Genomic DNA, 19,080 nt, shown 5'->3' with positions numbered 1-19,080 from the left:
ATCTTCTAATATACAGAGAGAATCCTTGTCTTTTTTGTATTTTAAAACCTAATTGCAATATTTTAGCATACAAAGTACTCTAATTACAAAGAAATGCTTGTATTATTTCTAGTGAATCCCACACGCACACACATAAAGATAGCTTACTGATGACTGAACATGTCATAAATTTATCATGAGTCATTTCTTCAAACTTTTCATTTGCTTCTTTAGACCACTGCTTGTTTTTCTTTGGAGGTTCAATATGTGCCAATTTGCATTTAATTGCCTGTGTTAAATAAAATTTCCATTATTAAAACAGAATATTTTTTATTCATTTCCAGCAACATGTTAGGATTACAGTGAAAAATCTGTACCATTTGGTAAAACAAACAAAATTTGGCTAAGAATTTCTATTTTAAAACTGACAAACCATTAATTATATTCCATTTAAGCACCATTTATTAGGCAATAAGGATTCAAATACAAAAACAAACAATTCCTACTCTTCGAGGAGCTTATGTGAGAAATATATACCTTTATACTCAAGACCTATGAGAAGTCCAAGAAATTTGAAGACCATTTACTAAAGTAGAAACAATTTCTCAAAGTACTTAGTATCTGAAGCAATATTCACCTCCAGTGAAAGAGCAAAACTTATTTAGAAATGAAGATACGAGTGACTAAATGTATATGGAGAATACAAAAATGCTTACTAAATTTATACTAGTAACTTTAGCCACAAAATTTATGTTAATTAAGTCTAGTATACCTTTTCTGGGGGATTCAAAAACTCATCCTTTACTTTACGCATCTCCTTAAGTGTTACCGTTGCAGCATTACCAAAGTCAACATATTTAACTTCAACTTCTCGATGTCCTGGTAAACCTTCAGAGATTATACAATCAGCACAAATCGGAAGTGAAAATACAAAACACATTTCATATGATTCAGACTGATTCACAGCTAAGTGAATTAGAATATATTTAAGTGTCAAACTTACAAAAAATGACATAAAAAGTTGTAATAGCAATGCTACTAGTAGCTGCTATGGGGGTGTAACACCAATAACACCAGTGCACAGGAGGGCTGCTAGCACCAGTTCTCTCATCTGCTTTCCTAAGGAAAGCAGCTTAAAGGGGTTTACAATCTCACTTTAAATATACATATATCATTCACTTAGTTCAGGGGGAAAAGTCAGCACCCTGAACTTCAGAGAGAACACAAACAGAAATTACAAGCAGAAATCACATAAATGTAGCAAATAACACAAAATAGCTGACAGGGCTTCCATCTGTCCATAGCAATACATACATACATACATACATACAGAGAGAGAGAGAGAAAGAGAAAGGGGGGGGCACCAACATCTGGGTTTTCAAAGCTGGGGGCTCTTTAGTGGCTACCCAGAGTCTTGTCTGGCTAAATCATATGAACACTCTTCCAACGAGTGAGCCCCCCAAGCAAAATACCTTAGAGCATATATACACTTCTCCACAGTCAGAGAGTGTCACAACCATGTGACTCAAACTCATGTGACTTAGGCTTTCTCAGGACTTAAGCAGCTCATAAAAGACTCTTGATTCAATAAAAGGCAAGGCTCACTCAAAGGCACTTGATTGCCTTAGTGCTGAAAAGCACTCCCAAAGAAAAAAAACAGTGAAAAGTCCCACTTTGCTTGCCATTACAAAAGTCTACATCTATAATCACAAACTTATTCCAATACTTGAAGGATCTGAGGGTTCATTAATTTAAGTATTCCTTTTACTGCTGTAGATTGCAGCCATCCCATATTCTATCAGATTATTATAAGCTGCTATGCTCCCCCCACCCCTCAAAAAAACCCCAACACCTGGACACTAAACAGTCTGGTCATAATTTTCAAAACCATAAAGAGAAGATAAAAATTCCCCACAAATATAAGGATATTTCTGTTTGATCAGCTGAGTAGGTACTAAGAATATAGAGAGCTATAATGCAAGAAATTGCCTGCCTATCCTTTCAACTATATCCTGTGAAAAGCCCATTTTATTAACAAACTTCCTTTCATCCAAGATTCCCGAGGTGATCTTAATATAAATTTAATTGCATACACATCGCTGAGAGTTGGAAGGACATGACTCATGAAAGGAAATAGGCTTGGAAGGGTATGACTTATTTCAAAAATAACAGATAAAAGAGGTAGTGAGTGCATGCGCACACACATAAACTGGATGGAGAGAGAAGCCTGGTGTTAAGTACCTGAGTGAAGAGTACTAGAAAGAGAAACAGAAATAATAGTGGGGTAGGAATATTCTACAGATTACTAGGCAAGAAGAAGGAAATACAAAATTTATTTGGGAAACAAACCATAAAGCTGGAATAGAAATGTGATTAAAAACAGAGATAGAGAACACTTCAACTATCTGATCATCTGCTGGAGAATTCATCCTGCTATAGAATTGCTGGTAAGCTGTCTACTTGTGTTTCAATGTATAAAAAGTGAAAGAAGCAGTTTTCTCTGATAAAGACCTCATTTCTCAAATATTTAGGAAACGAAGTCAAATTTGTAAAAATAAGAGCCACTTCCCAATTGATAAATGGTCAAAGGATATGCACAGGCATTTTTCAGAAGAAAAAAATAAAAACTATCAATATTCATATGAAAACCATTCTAAATCACTAATAATTAAGAGAAATGCAAATTTTAAAAGCTCTGAGGTACCACCTCAGGCTAACACGACAAAAGACAAGGGACAAATGCTGGGGGTAATGTGAAAAAACAGGGACACTAATGCACTGCAGGTGGAGTTATGAACTAGTCCAATCATACTGGAAAACAATTTGGAACTATGCCCAAACAGCTATAAAACTGTGCATACCCTCTGACCCAGCAATAACACCACTAGATCGGTATCCTAAAGAGATCAAAGAATAAAGAAAAGGACCTTTACATACAAAAGTATTTATAGCATTATCTTTTTATGATGGCAAAGAACTACAGCTAAACAAGTCGTGGTATGTGACTGAATACTACTACATCATAAGAAATGAGAGAGTTTGGTTTCAGAAAAATGTAGCATGACTTATATGAACTGATACAAAGTCAAATGAAAAGAATACCCAGTAATGGCAATATTGTAATGATGATCAGCTGTGAAAGACTTAGCTACTCTGATCAGTACAATGATCAAAGGTAATTCTGAAGGACCAAGAAAAATGTTATTCAGAGAGAGAGAGAGAGAGAGAACACTGATGAACTGAGTGCAAATTGAAGTATAATTTTCTCACTTTATTTTTTTTTTTGCTTTTTTGTGATGTGGCTAATATGGAAATATGTTTTGCACAATTTCACATGTACAATTGATTATCATATTGTTTCCCATTCTCTGAGTGGAGAATGGGCTAAAGGGAGAGAGAGAATTTGGAGCTCAAAATTTAAAAAGAATTTTGAAAATAAGTAATAAAATTGATTTTAAAAATACTAGTTAAAAAAAAAAGAATTAGTATCAAGAATGTCATCTTGCATGTTGTGTGTGGTTTCATAAATGCTTATTGTTTTATTAAATATAGTTAATGTATGTGAGACTGGTCAAGTTTTAATATGCAGGTGATATAAAATTTACATTTCAGCTACAGAGCTATGAACATCATAGCAAGGCATTTTCCTATTAATCTTAATTCCATGATCTTTCTGAAAATGTTTCGACTATCATAAAATAATTATGTAACATAGGTTTCTAGTAACAAGTTATTTTTTCATGAAATTCAACATATATATTAAACATTTGCTGTATGCAAAGGTTCTGGAGAGAAAGATATATAAAATTTAAAAGACTCAGTATCATCTCAATATAATGGCATGCCAAATTAAAATTCAGTGAAAAGTTATTTGGCATGTTGACCATCATTATTATTTTACTTAACTAGTCGTATTCTTATTAGTTTTTTATAGGCTTGTCCTATATAGCAGTAGCCTAATACTGAATTTAAGGAAATGTAGAAAATTGAGAAAGCACAATATGAGATAATTATAAACACAACAAACAAGTTAGCTCTTTGGGCAAAGGTAAAAAGAATACTTAGCTTGAAGAAGATAGCTGACTGCAGACAAAAACTGTGTAAAGTCCATAAATGTTTAAATAGAGTAGTACAAACTTTATATTAACATATAAATACTTTCTATTATTTTTCTCATTACTAGTTTCTGTTGCCTTGTACTATCTTTCTAGGAGTTTTTTAGACCAAAGCTTTGTGACTAATTTAACTAGAAAAGACATATATATAAAGGAAAATGAAAGCATAAGAGCAGCCAGTTTCCCATATCTAATCTCATCCTTAATCTCCAATCTCTGAAAATGGGAAGAAAAGGTGACTAAAAACCAAAGTTAACCCATTTTCCTCCTATCAGCCCACATAAACTTAGATTTTGATTATTTTGAGCTTCATATCTAAAATAACTTTTAAGTTTTAGAGAAAGTTCTCCACCAGGAGCTTCCTACTCTAATGAAATCTTAACTCTAGTCAGAAACAAAACAAAAACAACATCTATGTACAAATGACATGTATGTCCTTACCAACGACTTGTGCCCGGTACCAGACTCCATCTTCAAATTTAGCTATGCAGGCCTGGCCTTGAACTGGACAAAGAATTTCCAGATTTTCTCCATCTTCATTTTTATAAACTTCTTCAATTTTCTTCAGGAGAACTAAAAAGTCAAGGCTTTCTATCTAGGTAATGAAGAAAGGTGACATTCCTAGTTTCACAGTAAGCTGCTCATGCTTAGAAATATACTTTAAAATACATCGAACAAAAAAAAACCCCACAAGTATTAGTGTTATTCACAAAATAAATTACACATGCAAAATTAAAAGCTACAACTAACGTATTAAATTAGAATAAGGATGCTGACTGGACCTGTGTATTACTTTAACAGCTATTTGCAAAATGCACAGGAGTAGGGAAAAATAAGACTGGGAGATCAAGGAGGAGGCAATTGCAACAATTTAAATGAGCAGTGAGGCACACCTGAACTAACGTAGTAACAGGAAGTACCTGTGTGAGGGAGGCATAGTTTATTCTGGGTCCCTAATCTTTGAAACCACTACGTGCTTATTCCACAGAATTTTAGAGTTGGAATAGGTCCTAGGAATGATCTGAGAGCAAACCTTTTATTTTAATCAGTGAAGAAAATAAAGTCCAAAGAGTTAATGACCTAAAGTCACATCATTAGTTAGCAGTAGAGGTCGAACTAGAATCCAAGTATGATTCTGAGTTGTCTTTTTCCTATTACAGATGCCTTTATCAATAAAATGCCATTTTTCTTTTACTTTATAAAACTCTTATTAGATGGCACAATTAGGCATGGAATCAGGAAGACCTAAGTTCAAATCTTCAGGACATTTAGTACCGCTGTGACCCTGAGCAAGTCACTTAAACCTTTGTTTGCCTCAGTCTCCTCAATTGCAAAATGATAATAATAACAGGCTCTAAGTTGCAGGGTTGTTGTAAGGATCAAATGAAATAATAATCATAAAGTGCTTAGTGCTAAGACAGTGCCTGGCACTATTTATACGTTAGACAAATTTTAGCTATTATCATTGTTATTTCCAAGTAAGCAAGGATTATCTTGCTTTAGTTGGTAAGCAACAGGAATAATGACAAAAACCCACTGAAGTAGACAGAAGAAAAACAACGGAATGCTCTACATCCTCTTTTAACTCAACTTGTCTAACAGGTGGTCCTTGAAAACATCACCATCATTAACAAAAATTTATGTGCTTACTATATGCCAGGCAATGGGGATACAAAGAGAGGTAAAAACACAGTCCTTGCCCTCAAGGAGCTCACATTCTCATAGGGAAACAACACGCAAACAACTATGTACCTATAAATCTACACACACACGCAAATTGGAGGTGATCTCAGAGGGCAGCACGAGAAGTAGGGGAGTCTGAGATAAGCCTCTTGTAGAAGGTGGGACTTTAGCTGAGTCTTGAAGGAAGAGAAGAGGCAGAATATTCCAGGTATGGGAGCCAGTAAAAAGGCACATAGTCTAGAAATGAAGTGTTGTACGTAACAGATGAAAGCTAATGTCAATGGATTGCAGAGAACGTGGAGTGGAGTCAAGTGTCAAAAAGACTGGAAAGGGAGGAAGGGTTCAAGTTATAAAGGGCTTCAAAAGCCAGAGGATTTTATATTTCATCCTGGAGGTAACAGGGAGCCACTAGAGTTTATCAGGAAGGGGGTGGGATGGATTTACAGTTTGTGTTTTAGGAAGATCAGGCTGAGAACTGTTTACAAATTAGATTTCTATAATCTAATATTTTAAATGTACTATGAGATCTTGCTCTTTTTATGGAATTCCATTCCAAATATCTTTATAACCTCAAGAATCCTTTTTGCAAAGTAAGCCAACTAGCACCTAAATGAAATTTTATTTTTTAAATATTAAAATTTCTTTCATGTGAGGCTCATCCCTAGGCAAATTATAATAACACCAATAAATACACATAACAATTTAAGATTCATAAAGTATTTTCCTAATGACAACTCTGAAGTAGGTAGTACATGTACAATTTTTATTTTACAGATGAGGAAACTAAGGCTTTGAGAGATTAAATAACTTCCCTAAGGCCACAGAATCAGTGCATATCAGAGCTAGGAACTGAACACAGGTTTTCTGATTCAATATTCAGTGCATCACTGCATAAATTCATGTATCACACACATTTCTGACAGGACTACTAAATGATCTCAAAACCATGTTACTTTTGCAACTATATGCTCACGACAGATGTAATCACCTCCTATGGCCAGTTCTGAGAGGGTGGATTTGTTCATAGATTATTAAGAATAACAGCTGGAACAAGAGGTAGCTGGGTGCAGCTTTAGATAGAGTGCCAAGCGTAGTAGTGTAAGAAAGACTTGTCTAATTCAAATCTGGCCTCAGACACTTATTAGCTATGTGGCCCTGAGCAAGGAATTTAACCCTGTTTGCCTCAGTTTCCTCACATGTAAAATGAGCTGGGGTGTGGGGCAGAGCCAATATGGCAGTTGGAAAGCAGGGATTTGCTTAAGCTCTCCCCCAAATCGCTCCAAACACCTGTAAAAATTGGCTCTGAACAAATTCCAGAGCTGCAGAACCCAATAAATAGCAGAGGGAAGCAGGTCTCCAGCCCAGAACAGCCTGGATGGTCTCTGGGAAGGGTCTATCGCATAGTGCTGGGAGTGGAGCGTGGCCCACACCAGGACCAACCAGACCAGGGGTCATGAGGAGCATGCCTGAGGGCCATGAATCATTAAATTGTGGCAGTTACCAGACTTCTCAACCCACAAATGCCAAAGACCATGGAGCAGGTGAGTGGGAAAACTGCTGGATCAGGTTAGAAAGTGGTCCGGCCCCAGCCCTGGGGGTGGTGCAGAGGTGGTGGTGGTGGTGGCAGCAGCTGGAAGCTCCTGTGGCTGCTTCCAGAACTCCAGCGTCAGCTGCTTCTTGAGTCCCTGGCCCACACGGTGGGAGGAATCAAGTTGCCCATCAGAGCAGGCACGCAAGGAGTGCTTTGCTGGCACAAAGGCAGGTTCTCTTGCTGTGCCCAGCTTGGATCGGGGTCACCATCCCGGTTGGTGGTTCTTGGGGGAGGAGGAGCGCTGCTGTGGCAGAGCTTGCAGTGACAGTGGAGTAGAAGTAGCTCTGAAAACAGCAGTGCAGCCCCTAAAGCCTGGGAAAAAGAACTCTCTACTCTAAAAGCATTCATACCCTGACAAAAAGCTCAAGGGTCAAGTAGCTGGCTGGGAACATGACCACGCATCAAAAAAGACTCAGACTCAAGAATCTTTTTTTTGGTGACAAAGACCAAAACATACAGCCAGAAGAAGTCAACAAAGTCAAAGAGCCTACATCAAAAGCCTCCAAGAAAAACATGAACGGGTGGTCTCAGGCCATGGAAGAGCTCAAAAAGGATTTGGAAAAGCAAGTAAGAAAAGTAGAGGAAAAATTGGGAAGAGAAATGAGAGTGATGCAAGAAAACCACGAAAAACAAGTCAATGACTTGCTAAAGGAGACCCAAAAAATACTGAAAAAAATATTGAAGAAAACAACACCTTAAAAAATAGACTAACTCAAATGGCAAAAGAGCTCCAAAAAGCCAATGAGGAGAAGAATGCCTTGAAAGGCAGAATTAGCCAAATGGAAAAGGAGGTCCAAAAGACCACTGAAGAAAATACCACCCTAAAAATTAGACTAAGGCAAGTGGAAGATAGTGACTTTATGAGAAATCAAGATGTTATAAAACAGAACCAAAGGAATGAAAAAATGGAAGACAATGTCAAATATCTCACTGGAAAAACCACTGACTTGGAAAATAGATCCAGGAGAGATAATTTAAAAATTATTGGACTACCTGAAAGTCATGATCAAAAGAAGAGCCTAGACATCATCTTTCAAGAAATTATCAAGGAAAAACTGCCCTGATATTCTAGAACCAGAGGGTAAAATAGAAATTGAAAGAATCCACCGATTGCCTCCTGAAAAAGACCCCAAAAAGAAAACTCCTAGCAATACTGTCTCCAAATTCCAGAGTTCCAGGTCAAGGAGAAAATAGTGTAAACAGCTAGGAAGAAACAATTTGAGTATTATGAAAACACAATCAGGATAACACAAGGGTCTAGCAGCTTCCACATTAGGGGACTGAAGGCACTGGAATATAATATTCTGGAGGTCAAAGGAGCTAGGATTAAAACCAAGAATCACTACCCAGCAAAACCAAGTATAATGCTCCAAGGCAAAATATGGACTTTCAATGAGATAGAGGACTTTCAAGCTTTCTCAATGAAAAGACCAGAGCTGAATAGAAAATTTGAATTTAAAATACAAGAATCAAGAGAAGCATGAAAAGATAAACAAGAAAGAGAAATCATAAGGGACTTATTAAAGTTGAACTGCTTTGTTTACATTCCTACATGGAAAGATGATGTGTGTAATTCATGAGACCTTTCTCAGTATCAGGGTAGTTGAAGGAAATATACATATATAGAGAAAGTACAGGCTGAGTTGAATATGAAGGGATGATACCTAAAAAAATAAAATTAAGGGGTGATAGATGAATATATTGAGAGAGGGAGAAAGGGAGAGACAGAATGGGATAAATTATCTCACAAAAAAGTGGCAAGAAGTAGTAGTCCTAATGGAAGGGAAGAGGGTGAATGAGTGAATCTTGCTCTCATCAGATCTGACTTGAAGAGGGAATACCATAGCCACTCAATTATCTTACCCCACAGGAAAGTAGCAGGAGGGGATAAAAAAGGGGGGATGACAGAAGGGAGGGCAGATAGAGGGAGGAGGTAATCAAAAGCAAACTCTTTTGAAAGGGGACAGGGTCAAGGGAGAAAACTAAATAAAGGAGGACAGGATAGGATGGAGGGAAATATAGGTAGTCTTTCACAACATGAGTATTGTAGAAGTGTTTTACATAATGGTGCATGTGTGACCTATGTTGAATTGCTTGCCTTCCTAGGGAAGGTGGGTGGGAAGTGAAGAGGTGAGAGAATTTGGAATTCAAAAGTATTAAAAGCAGAAGCTCAAAAAATAGTTGTTTTTGCATGCAACTGGGAAATAAGACATATAGGGAATGGGGCATAGAAATCTATCTTGTCCCACAAGAAAATAACAGGCAAGGGGATGAGGCGGGGAGTGGGGTGACAGGAGGGAGGGATGATTGGGGAACAGGGCAATCAGAATACACGCCATCTTGGAGTGGGGAGAGGGTAGAAATAGGGAGAAAATTTGTAACTCAATCTTGTGGAAATCAATGTTGAAAACTAAAATATTAAATAATAAAGCTCTAAAAAAATAAAATGACTGGAGTAGGAAAGGGCAAACTACTCTAGTATCTTTGTCAGGAAAACCCAAAGATGTAGCCAATCTTCAGCCTATTAAAAAAACCCAAATCCAAGGCAATAATGAGGAGGGAATTGCATTTATCCTTACATTTGTAACCATGATGTAATTCTGAGATGATTTAGTGACAGTATCAGAAAATTTCACAAGATGGAGATGTTATATACCATAAAAATAGCTAATACAAAAGAAGTGGTATTTTCATTCTTAAGTAGAATATTATTATTTCTCTGACTTGTAAATGAAGCCTAACTAAAGATTTCAAACATGTTTATACAAGGACACCCTACAAAGTGGTCCCAATCTGCATTGTTTTCACAATTCTTCAAAGGAGCCCTCATTTAAACTGGTATAGATAGACCCTCCATAGGCACAATCACACCTCCTTCACACAGTTCAATGGCTTCTCAGTTGTTATGACCAAAAAATTTGTCACAGCTGCTCAACATTCTGGTAAAGTACCTAGGCCTTAGATACACAGCCTATGTCTCACGCATATCCTTGCCCATGTAGACTACTAATAGTTTCCTTTCTGCTAACATAGCCTTCAATTTAGAGATACACAAAAATTCACTTTGTCTTAATTAGTAGACAATGGGTAGTCTGCCCAGGGATCTTTTAGACCCTAGGCTCACAGAAAATAGTTGCTGAGAGGAACACTGAAAGGGAAAGGAACTCTTACTCTTTTCCCCTAAATAGTCAGAGAAAAAAAATGGACATTAGCTTCTCCTCCAAATGCTATGTGCAATAAACATAATTTGTTGTTGTTCAGTAGTTTCAGTTATGTCCAATTCTTCGTGACCCTATTTAAGATTTTTCTGGCAAAGATACTGGAGTGATTTGCCATTTCCTTCTCCAGCTCATTTTACAAATGAGGAAACTGAAGCAAACAGGGTTAAGTGACGTGTTCAGGGTCACACAACCAGTAAGTGTCTGAGGCTAAATTTGAACTCAGGTCTTCCTGACTCCAGACCTGGAGCTCAGTCCACTGTGCTACTTTGCTGCCCCAAACAGTACTTTTTGTGAAAGCAAAATCATGGCCATTCTTAGGACAGAGGTAGGAACATTACCTGATTTAATTAACAAGGGCAACTCCGGTGATGAGAAAATCTCTCTACTTATGCAGGTTAGCACCAGCACCTTCTCTTCAAATTAGAACCTTAGAAAGTTGCCTGGGGCACTGAGAGTTTAAATTACTTGCCCAGGGTCATAGAGCCAGTGTGTGTCAGAAGAACTAGAATCCTGGCTTTAAGGCCAATTTACTAACTACTACTGCCATGCTGACTTTGAGTCATTCTTATTTATCTTACATTAAATAATCTTTAAAAAAAATTTTTTGGAGGGGGGAGGGAAGGGCAATTGGGGTTAAGTGACTTGCCCAAGGTCACACAGCTACTGTGTCAAGTGTCTGAGGCCAGATTTGAACTCAGGGCGGGTGCTCTACTCACCCGCACCACCTAGCTGCCCCTTGTTTTTTTCTTTTAATTTTTTAAAAAATAAGGTATTAAGTTTTCTCTCTTTTCCTAGAAGTTAGCAAATAACAAAATTATTTGTCCCCTGTAAAACTGAAAGAGACCTCAGAAGCCACAAATCCAATGAATATCTACACACACACTAACCTTTATAACATACCTGAAGTCCTCTAGTAACAGAGAACCCACTACACCTCCAGAGGTAATAACCCAGTATATTTTCAGATACTTCTTTGAACTTAAATTTTCCATTTTTCAAGTTCTGCTTGTTATTCCTACTTCTACATATTGTAGCTAAGAACAAATATACCTTTTATATGACAGCCTTTTTTCAAATACTTCAGGACTACTATCACGTTGTTCCCCAATTTTCCCTTCCCTACCATCCCTCTCAAAGTCTTCTCCAGTTCAAACATCTTAAATTCCTCTATCCACTTGGTATATATAGGAGCTTGATGCCCTTCATCTGGTTATGGCCCCTCTGAAGACTCTCCAGCTTAACTAAGGTCCTTTCTACAATGTGGTACCTGGAACTGAATATAGTTATTATAGACATAATACCAGGGCTGGGGAAGCTGTGGCCTTCTAGGTCCTCAAGTATGGCCCTTTGAATGCAAACTTTAGGGAACAAATTCTTTTATTAAGGGGATCTGTTCTGTTAAGTTTGGATTCAGTCAAAAGGCCATACTTGAGGACCTAGAGAGCCACATGTGGCCTTGAGGACACAGGTCCCCACCCCCTAAAAGCAGACTGCAGGGGAATAACACTTTCCTAGTCTTGGACAATATACTATTTCTCTTGGCACAGCTTGTCCCAATGAATTTCTTTCATGTCATACTTCAGATTCATTTTGAGCTGGTAATCCCCTAAACTCTAAGATTTTTTTCCAATTGCTATCTGGTCATATGTCCTTCTTATGCTTGCATTCAAAAACTAAGCTTCACAAGTATGTTATTTATTCCTACTAAATGTTAACTTTTTAGATTTGAGATTTAAGTTAAATGTTTTTTAAAATCTAGGTCAACTACATTTACCATACTCCCCGACCTACCACCAGTCTGCTAACACTGTCGGTAAGAAAATGAGAGTAGTTCTGCATAACCTTTTGATGAGGCCATGCAGCATCTTTAGGATCCCTGCTTCATTTTCTAGATGTTCATTAATTATCACTTTAATATTACATAGTAGAAGTTTTCCAGGAATTAGATAAACACACTGTCCAAATCAAGACATGTGTCCTTCTCCAATCCTTTGGCATGTCTCCCTTTCTCTACCATCTTTCAAGAATTATGGCTGTATACCATTTTCTTAATTACATTCTAAATGGATATGTGACCTTAATGATCAGATTACAAAAAAAAAAATTGAAAGAGAAGCAGCTCATATGCCTCTCACAGCTATGGGTAGGAAATGCATTTTTAACCAACCAAGAGATAAAGGTTATTATAGAAGATAGAATTGCTTTGATTTCATGAAACTGAAAAGGTTCTGCATATACAAAATTAATGCACCTATATGCACATGCACACATGTGCAGATACGACTAACATCCAATCCTCAATAGATAAACAGTCAAAGGATATGAATAAAACAGTTCTCAAATGAACTGCATTAAATAATGTTAAATGTTAAACCAACCCTGAGGTTTCACCCAATACTGTGAAAACTGGCAAAGATGACAAAAAATGGCAATACTCAACTGCCAGAGGAATTGTGGAATGATAGGCACACTAATATATTGTTAGTACAGCTGTGAGATCGTACAAACCATTCTGGAAAGCAATCTGGAAATATGCAAATAAAGTGACTAAGATGTTCACACCCTTTGAACCAGAGAATAATCTACTTATACCTCAAAGAATTTATCAACAACAAGAAAGATATCCTATATATCAAAATATTTATAGCAGAACTTTATGTGATAGCAAAGAATTGGGGGAAAAAAGTAGATATCCATCAACTGGGGAATTACTAAACAAATTGTAGGCCATGAATGTAACAAAATATTATTGTGCTGTAAGACATGATGTGTGATGAATACAGAGAAGCATGGAAAGATCTATGTGAACTGATGCTGAGTGAAGTGAGCAGTGCCAAGAAAATATACACAACTACAACAACGTAAATGGAAAGAACCACACTCCAAAAGAACAAAAGTGAATGCAATAAAATAATGAAGACCAAGCGTGACTTGAATGAAGAGATATGAGAAGATACCCCCAAACCACATCTTTATGAAGGTGGGAGGTCCAAAGGCATTACACATGTTTTTGACTTTTTCAATGTATTAATTGTACTGATTATTTTTCCTCTTAAAAAAATACTACTTGTTATATGAAATGACTCTGTGGAAGGGGGAGGGATAAGGATACTGGGGATAATTAAGATGATATAAGAAACAGAAAACATCAATAAGAACTTATTTTAAAAACGATACATGGAAAATTAGAGAAAGGATTCTGGGAAGATGGCAGAGTAGGTCAGAAAATTCTAAACTCTCAAGACTTCCCCCCATAAAAGAGATGAAATAGCACCTCAGGGCAAATATGGAGTGCTAAAAAAAATAAGAGTGGACAGTAGAATAGGGGTCCTCCTAGGACAGAGATTCCCAAACTTATTTGGCCTACTGCGCCCTTTTCAACAATTACTCAGTGACATAGGTTAGGTTAACACTTATTTTTATTTAATTCCCCCCAATTGCACTCGTGGCTGCTACTGCCCCCCAGTATGGTTCCAGCACCCCTCAGGGAGGGGCATTGCCCATTTTGGGAACCAGGACCTGGGACAATCAGAGATCTGAAAAAAAAAATTCCAGGATGTGGTTTGGTCCCTGTGAAAAGTAAACACATCCAGGCTAGGTCCTAAATCTACTTAAACAAGCAGCAAGCCCTGGGGTTAGCTAAGTTGGAGGGTTACTCGGCTCTAGCCATGGGAACTTTTACCCATGGAACAGTGAGAGGAGTTGGGCATCTGAACTGAGGAAGACTGAAGGAACCTCCGCTGACAAGGAATGCCAGACCCATCTGCACTGTGGAGACGCAGCTGGGGCAAGCATACACCCTACAACTACAGAAGCAGTGGGGCAGGATGATGCTGGATATGGGCAGTTACAGGAGGCTGGAGGTCTCAGTTTAGGTTCCAGGTCAGAGGGGACTGAAGGAGGATCTGAGGCTAGAGGCATCACCTCCTCCCATATTCCAGGACTAGAGGTGATCACAAAAATTAAGTTATTACAAATTTAAAAAAAATGCAGAGGCAAAGGAGAAAGAATCCAACCACAGAGAACAAAACTGGAGGTGGGGGATGGGGGGGTGGGTGTGGTGGTGGTAGGTGTGTGTGTATGTCCGTTTATCTTCAGAGGAGGATACTGAAGCAAAGAAACCCTCTTCTACCCCAAAGAGTAATGTCAAATGGTCACCTGCCTCAAAAGAATTCATAGGTAGAACTTTTAAAAGACTTTAAAACTCAAATAAGATTGTGGAAAAACTTAAAAAAAGAAAAGAATCCCAGAAAAACAAGGAGATTGTGAAAAGAAAGTCAACCAATTAGAAAAGGAGATCCAGAATATCTCAAGGAAGTAAATGACTCCTTGAAAATCAGAACTGGGCAAGGGGAAGCCAGCAAAGTTATAAGAGATCAAGAAATAATAAAACAAAATATAAAGAATGAAAAAATAGAAGAGAATGTGAAACATCTCATAAGAAAAACAACTTATCTGGAGAACAGACCAAGAAGGGAAAATATAAGAATAACCGGACTACCTGAAAGCTATGATCAAAAAAAAAAAATTTGATACAATAATAAAGAAATAATTAAACAAAATTGTCCTGAAGCATTAGAACAAGAGAGTAAAGTAGAAATCGAAAAAATCCACTGATCATCATCTGAAAGAGATACTATGAGGAAAACCCATAGGAATATTATAGTCAAATTCCAAAACCCTCAGCTCAAGGATAAACTATTATGAGCAACAAGAAAAAAAACAAAACCTGGCCTTGCCACAATTAGATTCACACAAGTCCCCAGTGGCAATACTAAAAGACTGCAGGTCTTGGAACATTACATATCAAAGGGCAAAAGAACCGGATTTCCAGCTGAAAATACCATGTCCAGCAAAGGTAAGCATAATCCTGAATGAAAAAAGTTGATATTTAATCAACTGTCAGACTTTCAGGACTTTGTTAAAAAAGATAGCAACCTAAACAATAGATTTGACACACAAGAGCCATGAAAAATATAAGGTACATACCAAAGATTAATTACAAGGGACTCAATAAAGACAGACTGTTTACTTTTTACGCATATAAAATATAAGTCTATGATTGTTATTAGTAAATGGGTAGTTCCTAAGAAAGATTAGGGTAGACCTGAGCATGACTTTTAAAAGTAAAACTGTTTAGGAACAGCTAAACAGAATAGTTATCTTATACAAATGAGGTATGAGAGAAGGAAGTCTCTTAGTTTTTAGAAACCATTATCAGGAACTTTCATTAGGAACAGGAGAGAGAGAGGAAGAGACCAGGGGGTTGGGGGAGGGAGGGGGAGAGAGAGGGAGAGAGAGAGGGAGAGAGAGAGGGGAGAGAGAGGGAGAGAGAGGGAGAGAGAGGGAGAGAGGGAGAGAGAGACAGAGAGGAGGGAGAGAGGGAGAGAGAGAGAGAGAGAGAGGAGAGAGAGAGAGAGAGGAGGGAGAGAGAGAGAGAGAGAGGGAGGGAGAGAGAGAGAGAGAGAGGGAGGGAGAGAGAGAGGAGAGAGGAGAGAGAGAGAGAGAGAGGAGAGAGAGAGAGGGAGAGAGAGAGAGAAAGAGAGGAGAGAGAGAGAGAGAGGGAGAGAGAGGGAGAGAGAGAGAGGGAGAGAGAGGGAGAGAGAGAGAGGGAGAGAGAGAGAGAGAGAGAGAGAGAGAGAGAGAGAGAGAGAGAGAGAGAGAGAGAGAGAGAGAGAGAGAGAGAGAGAGAGAGTGTGTGTGTGTGTGTGTGTGTGTGTGTGTGTGTGTAGGGTGAGGGAATAAGTTAAGGGGGGTTTATAGAAGAATGTTTAGATTTATGGGAATAGGAGGATAAAGGAAGGATCCTGGAGTAGGGGGAGATAGGTTAAGTAATGGTGGGGGGAAGGTAGTGGGTAAAAGTCAAATAGAGGAGTTGGGAAAGATAGGAAATAAGAGATACGTACAAATATAAAAACAACAATCAGAGATGGAATTTGTTAGGGAAAGCATATGTCTATATATGTATGTATATATCTATATATAAATATACCTGTGCCTTCTGGAGGGAAGAGGGGGGAGGAAGGGGGAAAAAGAACAAAGTAAAAAGTACACAGCAGAGACCACAGGAAAACTTACAAGGAAGCAAAGAAAATTTGGATAGCTCACAACACAACGTGTGGTACTTATTATATAGGCTTTCTTGACATGGAAATTTATTGCTATATATTTTGAATCCTCTCATGTTCTGCTATGCACATGACACGCTTTTTTTTCTTTTCTTATTTTGTATTTAAGTTTCAATATTTAAGTTTCAATGTTTCTTATTGTGTATCTAAGTTTTAGTAATGAAAAAGAAAAAAAATGATAAAAATGGATAATTGATAATAGTCAATTCTTTCAGGAACTGAAGGTGCAAATCCAGTGACTTGAGAGACTTCTATTATATCCTGACCAACAAGACAGAAAACTAGACATTTTCTCTCATCCTCATCATCCCTCAAATCTCACCAAAACAGAAATTATGCAATAAAAATGAAGCAACTTCAGTTCTCTTCATGGTCTAGGTCTAAACCTGTGGCCTTCTAGGTCCCTGGGTGAGGCCTTTTGACTGAGTCCAAGTTTTACTGAACAAATCCTTTTATTAAGGGGATTTGTTCTGCGAAATTTGGATTCAGTCAAAGGGCTGCACTTGAGGGACTAGAAAGCCACATGTTCTCCACCCTGGCTGTAGGATACCAGGGAACCAAAAGATGGTACAAAAAAAAAAATCTTCCATGAACTAATGCCTGCCTTGAGCTCACTCAGTACCCTCCCTCTCCCCTCACCATACTACAGGTAGCAAGGTTGCGCTAGTCCATTGGACCCATGGGCTGGCAACAAAACCCAAATTCATGCGTTGGCTGCTACTCCTCTTCCCTTTTCAGTGCTGTGAAGATTCAATCTCCAAAATGCAGAAATTCTGCTAAGGCCTTAAGAGCTAGAGCTCTTAAAATATCTTGGAAGAAAAGCAGAGAAACAGAATGTGGTAGAACACATCTGGGCTTGAAAGAGAGCTTACCCTATCATATACCCCATCCCCCTTCTCCCCGCCAAGCCTCAGAGATCCAAACAACAGAAATTACCTCAGGCTACAATAGTACCTGCATGGCAGTGCTCTGAACGTCAGCCAGGGAGCTAAGGAAAAGAAAGAATGGGGTGGGACACTCAAAGTGTGCTGGGTGGGGATGGAGAGGTGGGTCTGTTGGAGACTCCTCTAAACCTAAGGGAAAGAGTTCAGCATCCAGCTGGGGCCAGTTTTATCTCTCCAAAAGTGACTTGGGGGCAGAGACCTAGCTAGAGAAGTATGGTAGAAGGCAATAGGATCCAATCCCCATGGAACAATTTCAGAGGGGAAAGAGTCAGAAAATAAGTATTAGGGGAAACGGGGAGGGGGGGGGAGGGAAAGAGTGAACTCACCAAAAGGTATCAGGAGGAAAAAAAAAATCAAAAGACCTTTGGTGTAAGCATATTAATCAATAGAAAAAAAATATTAACAGTAGAAAATATTGCCTCCAAATACAGTAAATAATTTCCGGTCTTTATGAATAAATACTGCAAAAAATGGAAAATAAACTAACACTTGATGAAAAATAAGATCCTGTGGAATTTGAGAATGTGGAATCATAGCACACTGTTCCTGAGTGGTTTAAAGGAGAAATGAGGGGGCAGAGCCAAGATGGCAGAAAAAAAAGGAACAATGCAGTTGAGTTTTTACCTATAAGTCCTCCAAACAGATATATAAAATGTACCAGACCAAACCCTGATGGGTAAATTTAGAAAAAGTCATAGTGAGTCCTTTGTCTGGCCTCAGTCAGCACAAGGAGACTGAGAGAGGCCTACAGATACTGGGGATAGGATCAGCGTAGGAGCACATGAAACGTGGAACACTCCAACAAACCAGAAGAGGGCGCACATCAGCACAAAAGGAGGTGACAAACCCACACTGGAGCATTCCCAGACCTATGATGATGCCCTACAACACAGACAAGTGCCAAATGGAAGCTTTATTACTCCCTACCCAGTTCCACATCACACATCCAGAGAAGAATGAGAAGAAGAACTGAACACAGCAGGGGCATTCCCAGGTAAAAAGGACCTGGTGATAGAGAAAGGAGGAAATTTGGAAATCAGCAGCAGTAGGGGTGTGGCTCAGACGCCAAGCTTCAGAGCAGGGTCTCAGTTCCAGCACCTAGCCTAGCTTGTAGAGGGAAAAACCAAAGCAGGAATCCTAAGCCAAAAAGGAGCCTACAATTCTGCGTTGATGAACAGAACTTTCCAATTGGCTGATGGGGGTGTAGTCTAGCAGCTGTCTACTCTATTCTTGGAGGGTAGACAATTGAGGTAAAGTGACTTGCCCAAGGTCACACAGCTAGTGTCAAGTGTCTGAGGCTGGATTTGAATTCAAGTCCTGCTGACTCCAGGGCCAGTATTCTATCCGTTGTGCCACCTAGCTGCCCGGCAACACTTTATTCTTTTTCAGATCTAAATCTAGAAGTAAGTGAGCAACGAT

At 38.4% G+C, this 19,080-nt stretch overlaps 1 protein-coding gene across 1 annotated transcript in view; it reads right to left on the bottom strand.

Annotated features, from left to right (window-relative positions):
* Positions 1-19,080, bottom strand: part of RNF17 (ring finger protein 17) — a 131,285-nt gene that overhangs the window by 44,662 nt on the left and 67,543 nt on the right. Inside the window, exons 17-19 of the mRNA XM_036746300.1 lie at positions 4,536-4,689; positions 752-867; positions 148-268 (exon numbers count right to left, since the gene is read on the bottom strand). Of these exons, the coding sequence (XP_036602195.1) occupies positions 148-268; positions 752-867; positions 4,536-4,689 (391 nt within the window). The remainder of the gene's footprint in view (positions 1-147; positions 269-751; positions 868-4,535; positions 4,690-19,080) is intronic.

This window comes from Trichosurus vulpecula, chromosome 2 (genome assembly GCF_011100635.1).
Source record: "Trichosurus vulpecula isolate mTriVul1 chromosome 2, mTriVul1.pri, whole genome shotgun sequence".
Taxonomy (NCBI): domain Eukaryota; kingdom Metazoa; phylum Chordata; class Mammalia; order Diprotodontia; family Phalangeridae; genus Trichosurus; species Trichosurus vulpecula.
The sequence above is the reverse complement of the archived record's forward strand: the minus strand, read 5'-3'. Positions and strand labels throughout refer to the sequence as shown.